This window comes from Chiroxiphia lanceolata, chromosome 12 (genome assembly GCF_009829145.1).
Source record: "Chiroxiphia lanceolata isolate bChiLan1 chromosome 12, bChiLan1.pri, whole genome shotgun sequence".
Lineage (NCBI taxonomy): Eukaryota > Metazoa > Chordata > Aves > Passeriformes > Pipridae > Chiroxiphia > Chiroxiphia lanceolata.
Genome location: NC_045648.1, coordinates 9,951,199 through 9,974,355, shown reverse-complemented (window position 1 = coordinate 9,974,355; position 23,157 = coordinate 9,951,199). Strand labels below are relative to the sequence as shown.

General features: G+C 38.9%; 1 protein-coding gene across 3 annotated transcripts in view; it reads right to left on the bottom strand.

Annotated features, from left to right (window-relative positions):
- Positions 1 to 11,731: 11,731 nt before the first annotated feature.
- BNC1 (basonuclin 1) overlaps positions 11,732 to 23,157 on the bottom strand; it is a 75,283-nt gene continuing 63,857 nt past the window's right edge. For 2 of the 3 annotated variants that reach the window (XM_032700372.1, XM_032700373.1), the window contains exons 2-5: positions 20,481 to 20,583; positions 20,078 to 20,313; positions 16,937 to 18,861; positions 14,204 to 14,885 (exon numbers count right to left, since the gene is read on the bottom strand). In XM_032700372.1, the coding sequence (XP_032556263.1) occupies positions 14,204 to 14,885; positions 16,937 to 18,861; positions 20,078 to 20,313; positions 20,481 to 20,583 (2,946 nt within the window). Of the gene's footprint in view, positions 14,886 to 16,936; positions 18,862 to 20,077; positions 20,314 to 20,480; positions 20,584 to 23,157 lie in introns of all 3 variants that reach the window. The other variant, XM_032700371.1, reaches the window with a different exon arrangement.

The window sequence follows — 23,157 nt, the reverse complement described above, 5'->3', positions numbered from 1 at the left end:
CTGCATTCCCCTGCATCAGCTAAAGGTGCATCTCCAGCACGGCTGTCTGCCAAGACACTGCTGGGTCAAATGGACTGCTGTTTCCCAGGGATAGCTTGAAAGTGTTGCCATTGTTATACTTGTGTACAGATCCAAGTCAGATAGTTTATTTTCTCTAAAGAGAGTCATTCAGCTCTCACAGAAAGGACAGAGAGAAAAGCCACATGAAAAATATCTATGCTGCTGTTAATGTAGTCCTTCCAAGGCCTCTGACCTTTCTCATCAGGAGGGTTTTCCAAGCTTCGTTCCAAAAGAGAGATCTGTATTTCCCTGAAGTACTGAATAATTTCCAGCAGAGGTCTCTGCCTACTAATAATTCCAGTCTGGTTGGACTGCTTTTGCACCACAGGGTTCAAAAGTCAGTGTTAGGCTTTGTCTCTCCACAGGAGTAAGAAATGAAACCAAGACTTCACGAATCTGAGTGCCTGGGAAATCATCATCTACTTTGCAGGGCAGTAATGCCCATTTGGTACATACACAGAGATGATCTCAAGGAAGGTTTCCTTATGTAAGTTATTTTAAATAATTCTCTTGAGATTTGCACAGCACGTGTAGCCTACCTACAAAACCTGCATTTCAAAGAATTTAAGAATTAAGAACCCTTCATTGTCAAGTACATAAGAGAATGATTAAACTGTAACTATCACACTTCTGCATGCAAAACAGACAAGTTCATTTCAAGCAAGGAAAAGAAACTTCTCCTGTCTTTTCAGAGGTAACTGTGATCCCTAAGTTGAGATCTAACCATGCTTAGAGGGAATTGCTCCAAGAGACATCTAGCTTTCAGGCTAAAATCTCTTTGCATTTCATCTGGCTCTAACACAAATGTACCATCTGCTTATGAGAAAATTATTTATTTTTATGCTTACACTTCCTTGTCTTTAGTTTTATTTACCAGTCTACTTCACTGCATGGGATGCACTCAAAAAAAGCAAGGTGCTAAAAATAAGCATTAAACATTTCTACTTTTAGGTCTGGTCTCTAATTGCTCTGTGCAGCATCTCAATTAACTAAGAAACATTAAGAAGTCTCAGACAGAGGCTCTTTTGAAGCTGAAACAATAGCATCAGGGTAGGGCAAGTTCCCTTCCCTCACCTCAGGAAAGAACCTTACCCTGTGCCAAGCTGTTTGCTGGTGTGTACATTTTGTTACAGCAGAAATGCAAGAGAGTTTTGCAGCAGAACCACCACAATTTCCCCAGTTCTTAGTACAACCACAACACCTGCTTGTGTGCCACATGATGCTAAATGTGGCACAACAACAAAAGTTAATGGCTGTTCACCCTGAAATCTTCTTGATAAACATACATCCTGGTGCAGTCTCTCAACTGTGATGTGAAAGGTGCACATTCCCTTTGTCTCTGGCTGTTCAAAAGCCACAGTTCCATATTCCAAATTGAAGCAAGGCCAGTGACCAGCCCAGCACATCTGTGTCACCACCACCAGCTTCTTTAAAGAGAAGACCACTGGACAAATACCACTGGAGCATGGGCAAGGTCTGATCCTACCCATCGCAGTGGGGTGACTCACAGCAGTAGTTTTTGTGAGGAATGCCTGAAGAATCAGGCATTCTTAATAGCTCTTATTCATGTCATAAAATCTAGCATTATTGGATGGTAAGTCTACGTACATACATGCTGTCACCCCCTTCATTTCCACAAAATATTACAAGCTGAGGCTTTGAGGCAAGACTGGAAGCTGCACATATAGCACTGAGAAAAACACTGAAAACAAATTCAGCCTTAGAACACAACAAACAACAAATGAGAAAAGGTATTAATGCTCTTTGCAACACCTGGCACAAGGCCTCCAAATCACCTTAGCACAGGAGCAAAATTTACTCCAACCTACACCAACTAATCATACTGGAACCGTTAAGGTGGCATTATATGGATGTTTAGTGCCAAATTCCAAGATCACTGTAATTCACTGTCCAGCTCTGTCTCACTCGCTCCTATTCATGCCCAGCAAGCAGAAGGTGTATGTATGGAACGAACAGACTGATAAATGTGCTCACTTGCTCAGTGTCCACTGCTGTAGCAAGTCCTTTGGGACAAAGTGAAAGAGGAAGAACTGCTTGTAATTTAGCACAAGGAATTTTAATCAAACAGCAAAAAGTTCCACTGTGTCTCAAACTGAATGTTTTAGTCAAATCAATGCCTGCACCTGTCTTCTGCTTATAATTCACCATGAGACAGAAGTCCCTTGGTAATCTGGTAGAAATTCTTGCAGTCCTTTGAAAAAAATCACTTGCAACTCAGTAGTTCTTTGATTTGCAAACTCTGGGTAGAATTTGATTCATGTTTCACTCCCTGTTTCCCAGAAAATACCCACATTCCAGCTAAAGCTGATCCTTGTTTTGTTAGTATTTTCTCTGATTTAAGATGGTATGTAGATTTTTTTGCGAAGACACCATAATCTAATCTGTCCTGCTACCTTGCATTTAGCTGAACAAATGTATTGTGATTATGATAATGTGGAGACAAGAGGCAAACCTGGATATCAGGGTTCAATTCCAATATTTTGCAGTTGGATTCTTTCTTCCCACATAGCTGTTGCAAGCCGGAATGACAGTGTAGATAAAACTCCCTGCTCTCTCTACCCTGCCAGATAATCTTAAAACTGAAAGGCCCTGGAAGAAGCTACAAGGGGACAGAGGATTGTCTGGGAACAACACAAAGATTTCATTTGAAGCTATTCATGCTAAGAACCTCTGAAAAGTCACAACTATTTAAGAGACTACATCTGAGGAGATTATCCTTCCCTTCTCTAAAGCCAAAGACAGCAATATTCTCCTTTACACCAGGAACAACAAAAACTGTTTCATTAACACCTCTGAGCTCTGCAGCAACCACACAAATATCCCTGTGGTCTAGAACAGGAAGTACAATTGACCATATCCCTCCTTCTTAGTGCTTTTTTGTTAGTTTTCCATAAACATTCCATTTTGTCCCAAAATGCCTCCCCTGAGCCAAGATCTTCAGAACAAGACCATTCAAAACTTTTACATTAGGAAGAAATAAAACAAGGAAAATGAACTCAGGCTAAAAGATCAAAGGCACATTTGTCATGTTTTGTACCTGAAGAAGCTCGAAGTGAGTCTATTTGATCACAGATTAAAGGTCTGCCTCGAGCTCAACTGTTAACTGAATTTTGATCCATATGAGGGACTGGAATGCAGAAGAAAAGTATCAAGTAAAGAAAAGATTAGTAATAGAGAAAGAAGAGAGAAGATGCTTTGGCCTTGCTTTGTGTCCAAAAGGGGCTCTTACATTCACTTCACATGAAAGAAGCAGCAAGACCGAGGAACTTCTGTCCTTGTTTAGGTTAGATAAGAGTCAGGTCCCTCCTTTCCTAAGGAGAAAAAACGTGTGGCTTTTCAGTAGCCTAGAGCTATCTTCAAGAAATGAAAATAGGGCAAGAGTAGACCAGGGGCCCAGCTGAAGGTGAGGCATAATCCAACCAGTAAAGAGGGTTTATGGATATTTTTTCTTGGCATGTGGTCTTTTTAGGAAAATTCTAGCATAGCAGAAGGGTTCAGAACCATCTTACCACACATCTTCCCCCAACATCTATCCTTCTGCTTTACATCTGCTATTGCAAAACTTTTTAAAGTGTCCTTCTATTGAGAAAGACTGCCATTAGCCTGAAAACAAAGACTTCCCCCTCTACATATTGACTTCAACAGAGATATACATTTATTATGTGAGAGGAGAATATAACGGAAGACAGAAGTGCACAAATTATCCAAGATCCTCACTTTGAAAGCTTTGAAAGCTGTGGTCCAGCTTTTAACAGAGCACAAGAAAACAACAGAAAAAAAAGCTCAACAACAGAAGAAAAACATTGCCGAACAATGTGGAGAAAGGAGGAAGCCACGAGATTACAATTCTTTACTCTCAGTTAAGAATATTAAGATCTCAGCAATATTTCAATACTTGCAGAAGAAGAGAACTCACATTTATTCCACTTGTCAGATATTTGGCACAATACTGCCATTATTTAGTTGTTTTACAAAACTGAGTGCTATTAATTCAGTTACCTGCTGGTGTGAATTCAAGGCTTTTAACTGATGAGACATTATAATTCCAAGAGCCACTGCCAATTTTATGCATGATGAAGTCACACAGACAGTATTCATTTCTAAAAATTAAAAAATAATATATTTTTGCTGTGTACTGCTACTAAAAGTTAGCACTTTAAAAGTGAGAGTCACCTTTTCAGGGCAAAAGGCCCGAGGAAATAGGAAGGCCATGATTTGATTATGTGAATAATCTTGCCTTATGTCACAGTCCACATGAGAAAGATCTCATAACATAGTCCTTGTGTAAGGATGCAACACTGGGCTTGGTTTTCACACTGTAAACAACAGATAAAAATGGAATATTAACAGCAGTTGGAATTATAATGCATTACGTTTTGGCCTGGCTGGCTGGAAGAATACAATGATGAACATCTGAGCTTTCCCAAAACACACTTACTGTGACCTGCCAGTGGCAGCAATTTCTCTATGCTTGGGTCCTTTTTCTCACATTTCTAATTCCCACTTAGCATTAGATTCTGTAAGAATTCTCATGACTGAGAATAAAAATATCTTTGTTTTCTTCCCTTCATTTAATCAAATTTTACTTCTGAAGTTTTACATTGGTGCAAAGAAGCCACATATCTGCTAAGGAGAGTGTAGTGTTTTGTGTCAGAACCCTGGGTTGGAAAAGCAGGATGAAAAGGTCAATCATTTTGTCACAGGGAAAAACCTCAAAGCACACTCAACCCAACTATACAACTGTGATACATGTTAAGCCATGAAATTTTCAGTGAGAATAACCTTCTATGCATCTGGGCATGAGTCCTTAAGACACAACAGGGCTGTGAGTTGAAACTTGCACCAGGATGGACACAGGGTCATGCACCTGGATCCAGAAACTTGGTCTGCCCTCCAGATCAAACACAGCTCCTGTAAAGCTTTCAACTGTCTTGAATATCCAACTGCCCCTAGCTACTTCTTCCATACAGTAACCTCCTTCTGCTAGCATGGCAGTTTATAATTATTTTAACAAGAACAGCAACAAAACAGCATTCAAACTGTACTTGTGACTCAGTCCTGGGACTTCTGAGAGGCCTCAAGGCCAAAACTCTGGCCAAAACTTCTCTTTCCAAGCTATGTTTCACTTGAAAGTATTTTCTGTATGCAGAATTAAACATTTTTATCTTAATTTGAAATGCCCTGAGACTCTCCTTTGATGTTGAGTTAGGAAAAAGGTGCACCCTTTGCTGTCCACAGAATTTGTGCACTTTTGGGATTTTCCACTTACATGCATGTTAAAGCACAAGCGAAATACATCTAAGAAAGAACTGTGATTTAATATAAGGATAGAAACTATAAATACAAAATGAGAAATTGGAAATCAGAAAGATATCTTTCTTCCTTTCTAGAAAAGCATCACTACTTCATGAGGTACTCTAAATTCCAGGAGCAGGGTGCCAAGTAGGGTGGTATTTCTCATCTGCTCTGCTAAACCATGTTCTGCAGGGATTTCTGGGACAGAGTGTGCTCACTTTAGCTTGCAGGATTCTTCGTGGTATTTATATTAGTGCAGAAGTTGTTGATGTAATGTCATGATGGTGGTCTTCTACCCAAATCCAACATGTAATTAGTGTGATTAAACCCACAACTTTTCAAAGAAAATTTGGCATGCTTTTCTAGAAGGATATGCAGACTTCTTGAGTTTTCAGTACATATCTGAATGCAAATATGCATGTTTGATTTCCCCTGAGTGCTGTGTGAACAGTTATTATTACTGACCTGGAAATTATTCTACTTTCCCTATTTGACTATTGTTTTTGTCTGGGTTAATGCATCACTGAAACCAGATGTGCAACACTGGATATATTTCCATTACTTAACATGATCATGTGTATTTATTATCCCAATGTTTGAAGCAGTAACAGTTGGTTTGTGCTGCACACTTCATGATCTTGGCCTGTTACAATGACCAACAGGCCTCATAAGACAAAATACAGGGTGTTGTAAGGAATCTATGTGAAGTGAGGCATTGCCTGGGATATTGCTGCTATCAACCACTTGAAACAAAAGGGAAGAAAATTTAGATTTTAGTTTTCTAAAGCATGCCTTTGTTAGATTTTACACAGGCATCTACCATGTGGCAGAACCAGCATCAGCTCCCGTTGTTAGCAATGAAAAGGCTGGTCTGGTCAGTTCTAATTTCAGCCAGAAGAGTGCAGCAGGATATACCTGTGCTGAATGTGTCCTCACAGGGCAGTCAGAAAACGGCCAAAAAAGATTTAAAAATCACTCACTCCCTGCAATAATAGCCTGACATGTAAAACAAAATAAATGACAATTTAACAACAAATTGATTTCTTTCAGTCACAGAGAAGGGCAATAGAAAGGAGATGATAGTTGACCAAAGAGTGGCTATTCCTCCTTAGCTCTGAACACAGAGTAATTTACATTGCTGTAAACAAAAAGACTAGTAATCGAGAAAGTGATTGTGAATACTGAAGATTTTCTTAAAATAAGAAACTAAAGATTGGGGGAGTGTAATAACATCATCCAAAAACTACCTTTGCAATAATTTTCCACAGGAACACAAAAAGGATTTTACAGAATTGTATTCTTAAATGTTCTGCAATATCACAATATACATCCAGGCCTTTATCAGCTCTCCAATTTTGTTACTCTCACAATTTTCTTATGAGGTCGGAAACTACTGCTCTGACAGTGGTATAAAATGCCTTTACAGATCTCTGCTTAATTTTAAACAGCAAGTTATGAGCTATGGCTGGAATTTTCCTGTAGGTCTCCTGAGCTCCAAACCAGCTCAGTTACCTGTAGACAGCCCTTCCCCTCCTCCACATGGAGAGCACGTACCAGACTCACATCTGCTCAAGGGCACCAGCAAGAAAGCAAAGAGTGTGTAACGCGGTGTTGGCAGCTCCATGTGAGAACAGGCATTGGTTTTTCGGGGTTTTTTTTTTTGTTTCCAGCTGAACTGTAGGGTCTGAGTAAGGGGGAAACCCCCATCCCTTTCCCATAAAAAGTGTTGCAAACATTGGGTGAGAAATTGAGGCTGCTTTCCAGCTGAACCCTTAGAAGAGGTATTTTTTATAGAATCATAACAGAATACAGGAAACAGAAGGGAGAGTACCCTTCTCAAATGCAACAGGGAAAAGAGTGGGAAAAGAGAAAGTGAATCAGAGAATACAGAAATTTTCCCTTTCATTTCAACATGCAGATATTTCTCCATTCCTGCATCATTTCCCACACTGGCACTGGCATCATCCATTTACTGGCCATGGCTGTTCATACCTGCACAACTTCCAAAATGGGTTCTCCTCCATTCAGTTCCTACTGTTTTCTTCAACAAAGATCTCCTCCCTTTCTGCCATAAATAATACTTGAGAAAGAACTCCTCATAAAAGATTATCTCTCTGTGAATGGTGATAACACAGAAGTGCACAAATGCCACCCTCATTAATAACTATGTGCTCCATGCACTCCTTCACTGTTTGGAACCACCCTGTGGTTGCTCTCCAAATTGCAGCCCCCAAATTTCATTCCCAGCTACTGCTCTTCATTCTTGTTTGTGCAAGAGAAGGCTGAGAAAAAGATAAAAGGAGCCTGGAGGTTTTTGACAAACTCCACAGCAGCGAAAGAAAGCCAGGTGAACCATCCCCGCTGCCTTGGAAAGGGAGGGGATGAAGAAACAGATAAGGATGGGCACAGCAGAAGCTCTACATACTCTGTACTTTGGATATAGAGGGTAAAATTAGAGGGAGGCAGAGGGGCTCACAGTCTGTAGGACATTAGCAAAAGCTGGAAGCTCTGCACGGTGATTTTCTGGAGAGAGAAGCCCTCATTTTTGTAGGTATTATCACCAAGCCCTGCACTACTTTGCACAGGATAGTATTGGGCAAGTTCCTATAGCTTGGGGCACACTGTTCAAGCTGTGTGCAGCCCAAGGAGCCTGCATGTACCTCTCGCTTGCATGTGGCCTCTCTGTGCTCAGGAATCCAACGTAAGGTTTATATCATCCCACACAGAGGTGCAGATGTCAGCTTCCCAGAGCAGCAATAACATGTCTCCTCTCCAGTAAGTTATGTTGTTTTCCCAGCGTCTCCTCTGAAGTCACTCTGGCTGCTCCTGGTTCTTCCACAGCTCCATACACCATACACTCACACATTTTGTTCACTTTGAAAATTTTTGGCTGGAGACTGTCAGATGTCATAAGGCATATCTGTCCAGATTTTGAACTTGCCTAAACTGGCAGAGCTCACTCAGACTTAGTGTTTTATATCTGCACAGGATCTGTCTCATGGTCTCTTACCAGCAAAGATAACACTAGTACAGTTGCCACACTGATCATGTAGAAATATAGCTGCAAATTAGTAACTTATAGTGGAGCTGAGGTGTAGAAATCAATTAAATTTATTTGTTCTTTTTAAGTATTATATTTTGACCTGCTTCAGTAAAGTACCAGTTACAAAGCAGTGTAAGCAGCCAACATGAGCCTATGTACACACACGTGTAACAACCCTTGTTGAGACATGATTCCAGTATCATATGCCCTGTTCTACTGAATCCACTGAAATTAATCTCAACTTATATTATCATAAATGAAAGCAGAATTAGGTTTAACATGAATATGCAGCCCTATGCATATGCAATTTTACTATGTATTGATATATGTGTGCATAAAATACCTATGCATACAGTGCATATATATACTGTCATTCTTATAAATCAGCAGATTCAAATAAGATATTTTCCTAGAAAACAGATTGTATAATGACTATAGTTAATAATTTTGGAATTAAAATGAGAACTCAGATTACAATCTTTTTGTCTGCTCAGTTTTACTGCAGTGCAAGTTGCTAAGTACAGACCTTAACAGTGATGTGTTACTTGCAACTCAAGGATCCTCTTTTTAAAAAACTTAGGAAGCCATTGCAGTTTATTGTTGTGACTGAACAAATGTTGGGACTAGCTGTTTCTAAATTTGAGTGGATAAAAAGATGAAAATAATCCAGGGTAATTCAGTTTATCCTTGACAGCCACTTCACTGTCTTTAGGCTTCAGTGAGAAGGGCAGACTGGGCTTCTCCTGGTCTTGAGAAACACTAGCCTGTGGTAGTATATGTGCAGACAGGGAATGAGTAGGAAATGTGTTACACACCTTAAGAAACTTACAGTCTTACTCAAAACCTGAAAAAGTCAAGGTAAGGAAACTTCAAATGTACTGAGTTCTCTCACATATTATATGATGTGGAAGGCTTTGGCTTTTTCTAGTACGTGGTGTGTGCGTCTACAACCTTTTTTCAAGCAGCACATCAACACCCTTCTCCAAAAAGTGGTAACTAATTCTTCAGTCCAACCCTGAAGACTTTCTCAGACTTGCAACTACTATAGGCTTCAATGACTGCCCCTACCTAAATCTGTAAGCTTCAAAAGAGTGATGGAGGCAGGAACTAACAATAACCACAATATCATAGAAACAACACACTATGGAAATCCCTACACTGAATGAGTAGAAACTACAGAACAAGATTAGTGACCAAAGATTTAAAAGGCTGAAGCAAAGAATCAGCTCACACTTAAGACATGTTTGGATTGGCCTTGATTTATTGAAAAGAAAAAAAAAAAAACTTTCAAAAAATTGCAGAATGATGCTGATATATGGTACTCCTTACAATCCAAACCAGTGAGGGTTTTGCTAGAGGCTTTGGCAAGCACAAGTTCCACAAACTCTTTCAATGCTGCGCTCGGCAGTCAAAGCAACTTCACTGCTTATTAAACACACGCATCTGCAGGCAACAATGGGTAGCACTTCACAGTCAGTTTTACCAGTTTAGGATAGGAGCTACAGAGACACAATACAAGAGGCTTCCGTGAAGCTTTAAACCAGTGCAGAATTAGATGAAGTGGTCACCAGAGAGGGGCTGTCACTTCACAGCATTACCTTTCCTTTACCTGTTTACAGAACACACGTGAAAGCTGAAGCCTGCTCACAGGGAACGGAGCTGACAGGGCTGGAGTTTAACAGGGTGATGTTTCAACAGTGCATTTGCAAGTTAGAAACTTCACGTAATCCAAGGAGTGCCAAAAAGCATGGGGAGCCAGGGGGGTGAGGGCAAGGGGAAATGAAAAGCCAGTCTACATCCAGAAACAGGCTTGCTGAGGCTATGTGCAAATCTCTCTAGCCAGCAGTCTGTTGAGAGTTTTCCAAAAGTTTTCCAAGTCATTCAAAGCTGACTTGATCACACTATGCATACTTAATCCAACTTCAAACTTTTACCTTTTATATGTTGTCTTGCCCTCCTCTCAAATCCAGGGCACTGGCAGTAAGTGCTGCTCTGAACAAAACCTTTGATCCAACCTTCCCTCTCTTATTGCATTGTTGTCTCCTTCCCAGTTCAGAGTAAAACTCTCATTTCAGCTTGGAAATGAATGTTCACTTGATGGCTGAATGGAATCCTTATGGGCTGTATCTCAAACTCCAAAGGTGTTTTTAGTTCAGCTGCTTTTCTTAAATCTACGCTTGCTGATTAATCACAAGTTGCTTGTGAACCCTTTTCAAGGAGGATCTGGCACCCTATTTAAAAATCCCTGGACTAAGTCCAAGTAGTTTAGCTGTTTTTTAGGCTTCCCTATTCAATTCAGGGCATCAGACAGGTATTTTCAGAACTTGTTTCTCCACTTTGCTGGGCTTTGCAGTGTATAACTTCAGTAAAGATTCATTAGAAACAATACCCTCTGGTTTTACCACAGTTCTTTTCAAAGTGCTTAGAAAACTGGAGCTGTAAAAACAGATCACTTACACTCCATTCCAAACAGATTTCTGGAAATACTCCTGATAAACACTATGGTACTCATTTTCCAGAGTGATGTAGACTTGCTACCACAAACTATTCAAAATACCTGTGTTCTGAGACACTGGATGCTCAGACAGAGTGGCCACCCCGCAGTGTGCACCCGTGCCTTCTCCCTTGGAGTCACAGAAAGATGACAGGATCTACTTTTTGAGGCTCTTGTTTTCTAAGAAAGAAAGAAAAAAAAGATACAAATAAAAAAATGAAGCAACATACTTGGGTAGCAAGGGTGGGCATGTCCAGGCCCAGTTCGTATCTCATGCAAAGATTTGAGCCTCCAACTGTCCATACTCACAGACTGCAGATGTAAACATCTCTGGAACTCAGCTTCAGTCAGGGCAAGCTGCTTCAGCTTTCCAGACCAACTCTGAAAAGCTCCAAAAATAACGGTACTACTATTCTGAAGTTACTTCCTTCCACATCTGGGGTGAATATGTGATACAGGCTGCTCTAAGTATCACACGTATTTAAAACTAACAGGAGATGTCAAGGCTTGGTCCAACCACATTGTGGTCATTAGGAGGAGGGAGCTACACGAATGCTTCATGAGATACATATGCTGTTCTAGGGGTGCTAAGGGTTAGTCTGCTCTGAGAAATCTGCCATCCTCTCCAGATTTTTGAGAAATAACAAAAAAACCTTTTTACAAAAGATAGAAAATATCTATTTTTTAGCATAGGTATCAGTGATGAGATATTTACCTTCTGTTTAGCTGACGGCATTTAAACTCATCTCTACCCTTGCCTACTGCACAAAAGAAAAAAAAAATCAATAATATATCTGGCAACATTTATTATGTTATTTCTAATGGCTCATTAAAATGACACTTCCGTATTATGGAATAAGTACCATTGTCAAAACAGTGCTCTCTACTCATGGAGTGTTTTCCAAATATTTTTTAAATAAAAATTAAGAATAGTAATATTTTCAATCACAAAAGCCTACTCTTCTGAATCAACCAGAGGCATTATTATTTGTTTTTATTAACACATACAAAATTATTAGGGTATACAAATGTGTTTCCTTTTCTTGACACAGTGAAAACTAAATAAATGGGCATTACAGCATTAGTTTACATCACATTTTGTTTCAAAAAAAACACAGTTTATGATTAAACAAATAGGTTTATATATATATATAAAAAAAGAGCTTGAAATAGCTGGATAACAAATAATCGATTTTTACTATCAAAAGGCTGGGAGCAATTGTGTCCCCTGTGATTGTGCCCTTAACTTTCAAACTGTGACCTCCACTGATATGAGTTTCTATTAAAAAAAAACCAAAGAGAACAACAACAAAAAAACCTCAACAAAACAAACACCAACCAACTCCCCCCCAAAAACCCAAAACACCAACTCCCCCCAAAACACAAAACCTCAAAGCAATGGCACAACTTTCCGCAGGACAGTATTTTTTCCTGACGGCTTCAAGCACAAATGAATTATTTTAAATATCACATAAACCTACGGTAAATTAAAAAAATAGAAGATTACTTTACACAATGCATGGAAACCATTTGTAGTGAGCACAAACATTTACAACGGTGTCAGGTTTTTCCTTGCATAACCCATACTCACACACAAACCACTTTTCAAAAGAATTAGTGAAATATTCAGTCCACTTTTGTTTCTTTTATACAATATGAAATGGTTACAATACCATAGTATTTTTTTAGAATAAGTTAAACATCAAGACATATGGCAATAGCATTGTTCTATTCTTTCTACATACATATGAAATCCCAAATTTCAGTCTATTTTTATTCAGTCACAAAAATGAATAAAGACTTAAGATCCAGTTATACTGGAAAACTAGACTAGTTCTAGAAACCACAAATACTGTAAGCACTTTGGTATAATATGTACAGATTGTGCTGTCAATGTCATGCTTGCATACTAGAATTGATAACAGATTTCCACCGGTGAATTAAAGTAAAAACGGTACTGTAAGACTTGCTCTTGTATTTCTTTTTCTCTTTGGAAATGATTCAGTCAAAGAAGACACACCACAAGTACAGACACAGCGTTTGTGTTATGTGACTACAAATTAAATATGAAAGTATTTTTTAAATACAATGCAAGGCCAATCTTCTTAAGTGCATAGAACGTAATGCAGAATACTGTTAGTTACAGGGGCAAGTACAAAGACACGAAACATTTTAACCGATATTGAATAATGTTCTTATTAAAAAGAGGTGTGAATGAGAACAAGCATTCTTCTACTGTTACAAACATCAACATGTTTTATCCCCCACTGGTAAAAGAAACACTAAATGTTGAATCATGAAAGATATCTACTGCATCCATTTTAGCTCTTCCTTTCAAAGGCTTAGAATTGCACCTTCAAATTCTTATAAGCAGTTTGGATAGTTGGTTGGGGTTCCCCCCCCTTTTTTTTTTTTCTATTTAAAATAACAAAAATTCTTCTCTTCCTGAAAGTGGAACTCAAAAAGTGCATTTTAAATTAAAGAATTAAAGGGTTTAATTTTTCCCCCTGTTTTATGGATGCATTTGTTGTGGTTCAGAAATTTTAGCGTAACCTATTCATTCTTTCTGTCGCTATAATTTATCAGGCAATGCTGCCAAATTAAGTAGCCCCTCCTCTTGCAAAGCAAATGGTATTAAATTCTAAGAAATCCAAAACACTGCAATCTTTCTTCAAGTGAAATGCAAACTTAAGGAGTAAGGACTGCAGGATTTTCAGAAGGTTTGGACTGTATGCAAAGTTCTCCCAAATTTGTATTTTCTCTTTTGGATTTTGGGATATAGTAAACTGCAAATGTCTTGTTCCACTAATACTGCAAGTCAGCTTCAGGTCAAGGTCTCATGAACAAAATGGTAGCCCCAAAACTCTCAACCCAACCAGAGGAAACTCAGCTCAATCGCTAACTCTTTTCTTACACAACACCACAACTCATTTAATATGTAAACACAAGGGATGACGGTCCTCATTTAAAGCTCCTATTTTTGGCAAGTAATACTTCACAGGTATCAGAAATACTCTAGTTAATGTCTCCGTATTTCCCCCATTTCTAAGATGTTCTCTTTCCCTTACAGAAGTTTTAGCTATTCAACATCAAACCAAAGAATTGCACAAAAACGACAGCACCAAGCTTTGCTGACTCAAACTGCCAGAGAGCACACACAGGAGAAAAGAATTTGACTGTGGTTGTCGAGCGGGCTAGAAGTCAAATGAGTTTCAATAAAACTAATGTTAACACATTCCTTAATTGAAATGATTAATTCTTAGCAGAAATAAATTAAGATCAGTCTGATCTTACTGCAAGCTAGTTGGTGACCCAGCCAGACTTTTGTGCAGATTGGGGTTTTGACTGTGCCTGTTCCGACTGCGAACAGATGAAAACATTGTGTTGCAACCTGGGACTTTGCATTTGTGGAGCTGGCGGAGATGCACAGTTTTGTAATGAGCCCTGAAAGTTCCTTTATTACTGTATGTTTTTTGACATATATGACAAGTTATTGGCAAACTGGAAGGTAAATTTGTAAAGTTTTGATTAGCTTTGTCAATTAAAGTACAGTCTTGGTAGAGTTCATCATTGGCCATTAGGCTGGGTCCTTCACAGCTTTCATCACTATCATCCAAGGGCATGGTGCATATTTCACTTCCTCCATCAGAATCCCAAGAAGAATGAGCACTGCTCTCAGATTTAATGCTGGAAGTAGTGCTTAGATCCAGAACAGCTCCATCATTTAATGGATCGTATCCATAACTCTCAGAACAGGGTTCTCTAATTTTGCTCATTGGAAAAACGTAGCTGCCTGCTCTGTTCATTCCTTTGAAGATTACAGAAGTATGTCCAACATGTTGTTTTAAAGAGACATCTTGGCAAAACTCCTTAGCCATGTCTTTCAAGAGGTATGTTGCATTGAAATGGTTGTTGAATTCCAGTGTATCTTTAGTCAGAAGCTTATGATGAAGATTTAGGTTTGAACTATGTCTAGAAGAACAAAGACAAGCTTAGCAAGAAAGTGTTTCGCCTCACTTAACAGCTGTTTCATAATGATCATTAACAAAGAAAAAAAATCAATATTTAGTAGCATGCATGAACTGTATACTTCTAATTTGACCAACTGCCACACTGGGAGTGCACATGGACGATTTACACATGACTGGGTTCTGAATTTCCTTGCACTGGCATATATCAGAAATAACTACAGAAATCAATGTTTCAGATTCTCTCCTGCATTGTGGACAGCTGCCTGCTCTGCTAGATCTAGTGCTGGGCCTAAAAGAGTTGGGGGCCAGACTTAAAACTGCAGGTTGAACTGAGAGCTGAGAACAGACTGAGAGGGGTAAGAAGCAAGATTCTTTTGCAATGGACAAAGCAGGAAAGGAGTGACACCTGAGTCTGCAAAACCTGTTGATGATCTCAAGTACTGTAACCGCGTGCAGCTGTACACAGCAGTACAGAGCTTTTTCTTGACAGGAAGTTCCTTGAAAAAAGGAATATTAAATTTTATGCAACTTGCAGTTTTCGAATGGGCATCTCTGGATTCTGTTTAAGACCACCAAAACATACAAAATCACTGCTCCTCATTGAATACTATCAATCAGCTCACTGGGAATTTCCAGGCTCTGTCTAGAAGACTGAGTTTATTATAAGACTGGCAAAATATTTGTTTTTCCCCTTGCCATCATGGTTTAATCAGAACCATGCATTGTTCAAAAAGGCACAGAAATATTTTGTGCTTGCAGTCACAGTACTCTATGTTAAAGTCTAGAAACTTCTGCAAAGTTGTTCCAAATAACTATTGTTTTGTACAAAGCTTGTGAACTTTCTTCTGAGTTGGCTTGCCTTTTCTTTTCCTTAAATAAACCATTTTCCAAAAGCACCTATGCTAAAGCCTATCTGAATATATTGGTGTGGGAAGGAATCTGTGGCATGTGGATGCAAATCTTACTGCTGGCCTTCTTTCCTGTGGCCCATATCGCAATTACAGTGGAGAGGAATTCACATCTGGGAAGATGCAGGCAGCAGACCAGGGTATGAAGCCCTGCCAGCAGCAGATGAAACTGTGCATCTCAGATGCAGCAGCCAGTCCTCAGAGACCAGCCCATCCTCTCTCTGGACTGCATCAGCTGGCTCCAGCACTCCTAGCAGATTACAGACAATCTAAACCTTGTGTCACTCTGAACTACTATCCAGGCGTGTTTCCTGCAGCCAAAAGCTGCTGTAACACTTACAGAGAGCTGGAAAACTTACCACACTTTGTTGCACTTGGTTTGTTTGTTACCTATCACTGACCGGTTCAGATACACAACTGAGGGTCAACAACAAAACTTCTGTTCTTATTTCTCAGCCTATGTGCATAATAGGCTGAAATAAAATGAATTACAGCCACACAATGCTGCAGCTAACAGTAAACTGAATCAAGGTTGTGGTATAGTTTAGGAATTAGTATGTAATCTCATAGAAAAGCAGTACTGATGTGGATACACACCAGACAGGGTTAGTTCGACTACCACTGCATAATGTTAATTTTGTACTGACAAAGACTAATGTTGCTTTTCTTACAGGCTTTTTCTCACCAGTCTGTTGCAAATCCTTGATTAAAGCAAGGACCAGGGCAAGTGAAGACTTCCTGAATTGATCTTATTGCTTTTCCATTAAAGAACACTATATACATTAAAATAAACATGAAAGTACATATTAAACATATAAGTCCACACATGCATCCACTGGAAAATTGCTGAATTCAAACCCTTGTGGCTTTCCCTTTATGTTCTAAAGTATTCCTTCAACTATTGCAGTCTTTATCAGTTATGAAATTTTCATGGCTTTATTTAATACCTCGTAGTCTAGTGGAAAGGAAATGTTTCTTTCAATGGATTTTCATTTTATGAATGTTCTGATAAGTTATCATACCTGTTATACGAGGATACACAGAAAATATTCGTAGGCTCCATTCCTCAAACACTCATTTTAATTTCAAATCAGGCTCCATTGTGATGGCAAAATAAATACAATTTTGTTTATAATTTTCTTACCTGTCTCGACTTCTACGAGAAGGGAAAGCAGCATTACAGCCCTCAACTGTGCAAATATGCATTTCTTTGAGATGTACATTTTTGAAATGCATTTTTACACTGTAAGGGTTTTTAAAAGTCTTCTTACAGATGTCACAATGAAAGCGGCTTTCTTCCTTCTGAATCCCTAGTGCATGTTGACTGACATGATCCATATCTTTAGAGTCTTCAAAACAAGGAATGGCAGCACCCCTGTTTGACAAAGTGCTGAAAAAGCCCCCAGTCAGCAAGTGGTGTTGCAATTCAGGGCAGTCATTTTTAGGAATCCTGTGCTTTGACTGCTCTTTAATATACATGGGGGCTTCAGTCATTGGTTTTATAACATCACTGTGGTGGTGTTTTGGATCTTCATACATAATCTCATGGGAAACTACTTTTAATGGTTGGTTTTCTTCTGGTTTAACCTCTTTCTCACAGTGTTGCAATTCATTCTCAGAGATATCCTCGATGTATTTGTTATTTGGCGCAAAGACAGATTCAAAATACTTTGGGCCCTCTACCCCAGAGAGAGATTTCCATGAATTACCTGAATGGGGGTGCTTTTCCACCCTGTCGGCCACTCGCTTCTCTATCTTATGCTCACAGGTCTCAAGCTCTCCATCGCTTACCACTTGCAGACGTGTGTCGTCTTCAGAACTGGCGACATCGCTGCTTTCGTGAGGTGTCTCAACAGCTTCCTTCTCTATCTTGATGGGCATGCTCGACTTGCGAGACTTCTTCTTGGGGAGCATGTCAAAGGGCAATTCATTTGAAACAAGCTGCTCTGGTATTGAGGAAGAAACAAGAGGCAGAGAAGGAAGAGTACCTGGAGTATTAGCAAGCTCAGCTGGTGTGACTGGACTACGGTAAAAAGGAAGAACAGGCTGTACTGTCTTCAGGTTTGGAAAGAGGACACCATTGTGTCCAATACTGGAAAATCCAGCCTGACCTTTTGAATCTGTACAAGAGCTGGCATAGCTGGAAATAGTTCTGCTATCCGGAGTTAAAATTGTAAATTCTGTCCTTTTACTATCTCCAGGTCCAGCAATGCTCAAACTGTTTCTTAGATCTTTATCCCTGTTATTTCTATTCATCGGCATGTGGAGTCTGGGGTTAGGATTTGCACTATGACGATTTCGGCTGCGCAAAGAGCTAAATACCATATTGCAGCCCTCGATGGTGCATTTGTGCTTTATCTTCAGATGAACTGCATTGTAATGTATTTTCAGAGTACCTTTGTCATAAAATGTCTTTTCACATGCAGTGCAGAAAACACGCCCTTTCCTAGGCCCAGCACCGTTTTTTTCAACAGATTTAATTTTGTTTTCTGGAGATAGTGCTGTCATTTCAAGCTTTGCTGCTGTATTATGTGAACTGGAATCACTTAAAAGGGCATCATCTTCTGTTTTAGTGACATCTGGACCATTTAAGCTCCTCTCATTTTCAACTTGAAATGGTGCAGAACTAGAAGTTAAGAAGCTGCTTTCAGAAAATGGTATCTGAAGATCTTGCTTGGTTTCATTGCTGTGCTCTTGACCTTGCTCAATCAAATGTCTTTCTGGTGGTGAACCTATCAAAGGTGGAGGCACTGGACTGAAAAACTGAAATGGCAGCATGAAAGCCACGTTATTGACAATATTCTCAAAGGGATGAATGTTGGTGGGACTCATTTTGTCCAAGGAAGCAGAAAAATTTGGGCTGTGTGGATTGCAGCTCTCAATGAATGCCCTAATATCCAAATTGGCAGTTGGTGGTGGTATTATAATTGATTGCCCTTCTTTCTCTTGAATTGCCATTAACTCTACAATGGACTTAGTTTCTCCAAAGCGAAGAAACTGCTGCAAAGTAGCCAGTTCTTCTTCAGTGGTCATTATGCTCCAGTGATCCAGCACCTTTCCTGAAGCATCCTAAAGCCAAAAATATTTAAATGAGTCAGTTAAAGCAAACGAAAAACAGCTCCCCTCAAATCTCTCATTTTTTTCAGGGACTAAAATTTCTTCTCCAGCAAAATGATAAAAAAATTCCATTTAATGAGATTAATGCCAATTCTGTGATAATTTCTTCCAAATGTTACCACATTGGTGATATTAATTCTTTCTGAACTGACAGTAATACCTTTCAATAAACTATTTTTTTCTACAAAAATTAAGACACGTTATTTGAACAACAGTTAGTATCCTGTAAGTACAGACAGCAGAGATGGAGCAATCAGACCAAGATTTAGCTCCTCATTTAAGTCAAGTATTCTTTCATTGCAAGTTTAATAATCTTCCAAGCAACTAAGATCAGAGAACAAATGAACCTGTATTGATCTATTGCCAGTGTTCACAGAGCACAGCTGTAATTACACTAGTGTTGGAGTTCTTTCAAACTCTAGCTATGCCTAACTTTTCCCAATAACTACAATAAATATTTTATCACAGAACATGTATTTGATGGCCTACTGAGATTTTTCACAGTGCATGTAAGAGTTTCTAAGATGATGAAGAACGTAACATTATAAATTTTTCATGTGGTAGAGGTTCAAGGTAATTGATTCCATATTTTTACTCCTAACACTAAAAAGCAAGATTATCAAGACCATTAAATATTGATTCGTGTCATAATGTAAGATCATAATGTTACTTTACATAAAAGGTAACTTCCACAGCAGCAAGGACTAATGTCAGTGTAAGCTCATAGGCCCAAATATATCCTTGCTGTAGCTCCAGTAAGGTCAGTAGCACTACACCAGAGATGAATATTGTCCCTGGTGTTTAAGATGATGGCAAGTTCATTTCTTGATGTATTATTCTGCTGTATAAAGGCAAACTCACTGTTTAAATAAGACTGGAGAAAATTCTGAAGCCTTTACTTTGATACATTCCCAGTAACTTTTTCTTTTTATCCTTGCTTACCTTTGTTGATAGATTTGAGCAAGTAGGAAGATTTCAATTAAGTCCAACTAAGAAAAGAGACCAATGACCAAAAATGTACCCTTTCTTTTCTGGCATTAAGCTTGTACAGGTCTACTACTCCCTTTCAGCTGTGCCAAGTTGTTAACACATTGTGAACCACTGAGAACATTAAGCTAGAAAAACTACTTAACTGTCATATTTATATTAAAAAAGCCCCTCTGAATACCTGTAGCACATATCCACGTATATAATCCTGCAGTGTCCAATCCAGAGCATGGAGGATCTGTATTACCTCTTCCTGCTTCAGAACACTGAAAAGCCGATCTAGCAGAATTTTAAGGCGCACAGGAATGGCTTGGGTTCCGTACAACATGAGGCTACTGATATCAAAGACAACATTGGATTGAACTATTTCTACTTGGCTTGATGGGTAGAGATTGGGAATCCTTAATTTGCTCAGGGCTGAAAATAAAAATCACGAAATATAAGTAAACTCGAGTGACAAGAGAGAGGTAAAATTAAATGTAACTAATATTGCAGTGGGGGAGGTTGAGGGGGTGACACAAAAAGCACGTTACAGGGAGGAGGATCCTAAATGGTTTTTTATAGATTGTAAAAACAAGTATTACCATGTGCTACCCATCCATGCCGGCACTGGTCACATTGTCGCTGATTTATTTTCCCAGGTTTGAAACACTGACAACTACAGTTCACGAGAGTGCATCGGATAGCCTGCGGATCAACGGAAAGGATGAGAGGTAATACAGGCACCATTTAGAGTGTGCAGGTTATACACAGACAGTACACCCATAAAATCCACAGAAGACAGAGTTAACATACCAGCACATACCTATCAATGTGCAATATAAGTAATCCAGGCAAAACCTGAATTATACAAGACTGCCTCTGCTTGAAAGAGAACTGGTCACCAGGTGGAACACTGGAATGTTACAGAAGCAATATATTTAATGATATATGTAGCAACAATTCTCTGCATTTATTTAGGCTGAAGCACCTTTATAACAATTATAAAGTGTCATAAATTATGCATTCATCTAAGCTATGATCCTCATGTGTGATCACTTTTTCAGGAAGGTCTGAAAACAAAGACATACAGATGTCTCTCTTGCAGTTTTGCTGGAATTCCATCCTGCAATATAGGAAGTTCTAATGAGCAATGCATTAGCTCTGCATGGATGCCATGCCTTACCCACGCAGGATCCACACGGAATAGATGCATTCTGTCAAACACACAGGGGTTCCCTAATGCTTCTCAGGAACAGAGCCTACCAAAAAGTACTGCAACTCCTCAAAGACTGAACAATCACATTTTGTAAGAGAAATGCCTGAAAGCAAAATAGAGCACACAGAGAGCAACCAGTTGCATGGTTCAATTTGTGCATCACTTTACTCTCACCAAGGTCATCTATAATGCAAATCAAATTAGTATTCAGATATCCATAATCAACAGGGTGATGCAAACTTGCTTCCTGGAATATATGCTTTCCTCTGTATGTGCCCATCTGCTGGAGAGGCAAACAGACAATCTGGAGGTCCTAGTTAAAGCTCCATAGGGATTGCTATAGAGCAATGCATTTGTAGGATTCTGCATTGCTTGGATCTGATACTGAAAATAGTTCCCACATAAACAGAATATTAATTAAGGGAGGGAAAGCAAAGAAATTGATGTGCAGAAAGTCTGCAGTGGAATAATAAGGAAAAAAGGTTAGATTATGCAATTGTAAGATGTCTGTATTTTTCTGCCTTTAAAGCAATATGTTCCTGCTCCTCGTTATCCAAAATGGGGACTTCCATTCCTTATAATACCCATAGGAAAGCAAGATAAGATTTTGGGGAAAAAAAGAAACGTGGCAATTTCCATACTGGCACTTTCAGAAAACATACAAAACAGCAAGTTTTTGGACAGTCAGGCTAAGAAAGATGGACGGAGGAAATGTTTAAAATCAAAAGGACATGAGAGAAATGTAATTTCACTGGGTTTTGCAATGGGCGTTTCGTTAGACTTGAAGAATTTGGCTGACTCAGGGCAGAAGAGGACACTATATACATAAGCCTGCTACAAACAAGCATGTTCATAACATTTGGATGTCTAGTGCTTTATAGTAATAGATTTGGACTGAGATTTTAAAATCTCAGTGTCTGTCCTACCCAGGAGTTAGTTCACATGCACATTTCCAAAGTGCAGTGGCTTTGCGCTGAGATTCCTCTGTATTTGAAGGACTGGAACAAGTGGCAACAGGGCCGTAGAAATCTCTGAATCACTTTGCCTTTAATCTTTTAAAGGAGCCATTGCAAAATACTGAATTCTTGAGAAAAGCTCTATGCTCCCCATAAAGTCATAAAATACACATCAATACCATACACAGTGTGAATTGCTTCACTTTAATGGAGGATACATTTTCACTTAGATGCTGAAATCCTTTCACATAGCAATAAAAAGCCATACATTTCTTATAGAAAGGCTAGGGGAAAAGAAGGTGTAGTTGACTGCTGATTTACTTCTATCACAAGATATCAAACAATAATGCAGTTCAAGTCTTCTCCCTCTGTGCATACATAATATTTTGTGACTTGTGTGGATGGAACACCTTCCACAGGCGACCCTGCTACGTTTGGTAAGCTACAGTGCACTCCATAAATGCAACTTTTGCATTCCCTTCAGACAAAATTACAAATGAGTACTTCCTTTTTCTGCAAGAAGTAACAGAAATATGCACAATGAAAAAGGCTGTCATGATGATAAGTTAATTGAGATTTCAAAATTTTTGTCATTCCTTTTCCTTTGGACATGTTCCACAAACCACTGACCTTTAAAACTACTTTTTACTTAATTTTTGTACTTAGACAAGAAAGATATGCTACACCAAATTCTGCATTTTTTGTCTAAGAACTTTTATATGGTAAAGTATTTATTTTGCTTTCCTGTGTATGTGTAGAAGATTGCATATGCAAAAACCAGAACAAGTAAAAGGAGGACATTTTGTGTTACATATATGAAAGCAGCTGTTAAAAAGGCAGGAGAACTCCCTTCTATTTTAAATATTGAACTTATCCCCTCTAAGGTTAATACATTATTGCTTCTGGATACTAGTCTTAGATGTAGTTAGCTTGCATATTGCTAATATATCAAAGGTGTACTCTCAAATCACGGATCTGCTGCTGACTTAAAAAATTACTTGAAAGAAACCCTAAGAAGAAACAAGTGTTATTTTCAGGTTTATAGCATTTCCCTTCATTTGTGCCTGTCACAGTCTATGTCTCCTAAAACTTTTTTAGCAACACTTG